This window comes from Berghia stephanieae, chromosome 6, assembly GCF_034508935.2.
Source record: "Berghia stephanieae isolate SIO BIC M18660-M18661 chromosome 6, UCSD_Bste_1.3, whole genome shotgun sequence".
NCBI classification, from domain to species: domain Eukaryota; kingdom Metazoa; phylum Mollusca; class Gastropoda; order Nudibranchia; family Aeolidiidae; genus Berghia; species Berghia stephanieae.
The window spans coordinates 59,678,884-59,681,275 of record NC_088365.1 but is presented as its reverse complement, the minus strand read 5'-3'; the positions used below and the strand labels follow the sequence as shown (position 1 = coordinate 59,681,275).

Below are 2,392 nucleotides of genomic sequence, written 5' to 3'. Positions count from 1 at the left end.
ATCATTGTCAAAACAAGAGTAACATTTCTGTCAGAGCTATATTCTTTTCTCACATATAAAGACTTCAGTCAGGATTTGGGGAAAAAAAAAAGGAAAAACACGAACAAAAACCAATTAAATATATATATATATATATATATATATATATATATATATATATATATATATATATATATATAATGTCATATTTCAGGACAAGTACAGAAATCTGAATAGAAGAGGACAATGGATCTGTCCAAATCCAAAAACAAAATTCTCATTACATAACAGAGAGATGATTTACAAGGGGAAAAAAAAACATCACCTCCCAAAACTAACACTATACATTTGACTGCGGCAAGTCCAGGACAAAACCAAGTAATCCCATTCCAATTCCAAGACAGATACAAAGGTGGAACAAATCAGAAAACAAGATATGAAGGAGGATAGAAGAAACAGCAAGTAACCCCTTGCCCACTAAGGGAGGTCAAAAGACCCCACCCAGAAAACTCAATTTTAACTCACTCAACCCTAACACCGACTATATCCGGGGTTACTTTTACCCCATGCCTATTTATTACATTTTTATGAGACAAATTATAGGCGTAATATCAAAGCTAATGTTTTTTTTTAGTTTTTAAATGTTAATGGTAGTTGAATAAAACTATCTATATACATGCTCATTTTTAATACAATTTTTCCAATTTTGAAAAGTAGCAAAAAATCTCTAGGATTGTGTGAGTTAAGCTAAACTTATCAAGCTTGACTAAAAAGTAAATGCCTTCATTTTAAATTAAGGAGATTGTGATTTCTTTCTAAAAATAGTAATTCCCAATTTTTTAATCATTTTGATTAAAAACTCAAACTACTTCTACTTCATTTCGACATAAACCCAGTTTGATACCGGTTTGGGCCATATTATCAGCAATCAAAATGTTGTACGGGAACGCTTTGATCTACCAGAAGATAAAGGCAAATCTGAAAATAAACTAGACCTTTTCTTCTTGCAACATCCAAAAAGATTTTCCCTATAGCGAGAGCTAATCTTGTAGTATATGACAATGGTACAATTTGAGTTGATCATCTCTAAAAGATTCAGAATGGCGTTGATGATATCAAGAACAAAGAAGTGGTGATTATCACCTTGATATCTGCTTCCAATATAAAGATATGCAGCACAAACAGAATCGGGTATAAAACAAACAACGAAAACTGCACACATGATTGTTACCATCTTTAGCATTTTAATCTCCCTCTTATTTCTGTGTTGGATCACTTCTGTCTGCTTGACGCCTTTTTTCGATTTGTTGATAATCCCTTCATTCATAGTCTTGGCTCCTGAAACAGGGTATGGAGCCATTTTCGTGTCTCTTTGGGATTTCAGCTGAACTGGTTGTGGCGAATTTCGAAATCTCGTCGTCCCTGTTAATTTCCAAAGTAGAACACAATTGCTTCCAACAACAACCATCAATGAAGTGATTCGAAGAGTGACGGGATTTATGATGATAAATGCTTGACGCATGTCATTGTCAACCAAGTATGTGAACACAAATTTCAGTCGAGTTCTGTTGCGTATTGTTACCCATTTAGGAGAATAGGCCATGTACTGAGGGTAGTACAAAATGATAGTCACGAGAAATATAGCACAGACAATTAGAAAAGACCGTTTTGGAGTGACAATGCGTTTTACCTTAAATGGAAAAACCACGCTTATCGCCCGTTCTATCGCAATGTAAGCAGTAAGCCAGCAAGTGGTTTGGGTAAATATAGTCTTTGGACGTAGAGCCGTTAAGATATAGAAGTCATTGACACTCCACTTATATTCAATGGTTTGGAAGAAATAGGTAATGATCTTACAAACGCTTCCCCAGGCTGTGAAGATGCATGATAACAAATCGGATATCGCAAGTCCCGTGAGACTCAAAGTGCTGCTGTCAAAGAAAATTCCTTGTCGATAAAAGACTGTAATGTTGATGATGTTGGTGACGATTCCAATCACTGCTATGAATCCTATGAGTCCACATCGGACTGTAACCATTATCCAATAATATATTAACGGATCAAATGGGTAATTTATTGGAAGTGGTATGTTTGTTGCATTTGGTTGCAAATCGTCGGAGAGGTTGAATTCACGAAGACTGTCCATTTTATGTTCTGAAAAAGGAGTACGTTATCAAATAATATAACAAATCAAATTTGTGACCTTAATTAATTCTGCGCTTTTAGAATCTTAAAAAACCATAGTAAGAAATGGTAAGTTTGAAATTTTTTATTTTTTTTTTTGTTTAAATTTTTAAGGGTTTTACGGCACTTGCAAAACATTAAGGTCATATCAGCGCCGGTAAAAAGGAAGAAAATGGGATAGTAAAAAGTTCTAGAATTACAATTAAAGCACCCAAGAAAAGGTAAGACA

The 2,392-nt window shown here is 34.3% G+C and overlaps 1 protein-coding gene across 2 annotated transcripts in view; it reads right to left on the bottom strand.

The window, feature by feature from the left end:
* Positions 1 to 783: 783 nt before the first annotated feature.
* The window catches only part of LOC144975345 (zinc finger C3HC-type protein 1-like), a 50,129-nt gene continuing 48,520 nt past the window's right edge, over positions 784 to 2,392 (bottom strand). Inside the window, exon 2 of one of the 2 annotated variants that reach the window (XM_078919337.1) lies at positions 784 to 2,133. In XM_078919337.1, the coding sequence (XP_078775463.1) occupies positions 908 to 2,133 (1,226 nt within the window). In that variant the 3' untranslated portion in view covers positions 784 to 907. The remainder of the gene's footprint in view (positions 2,134 to 2,392) is intronic. The other variant, XM_078919339.1, reaches the window with a different exon arrangement.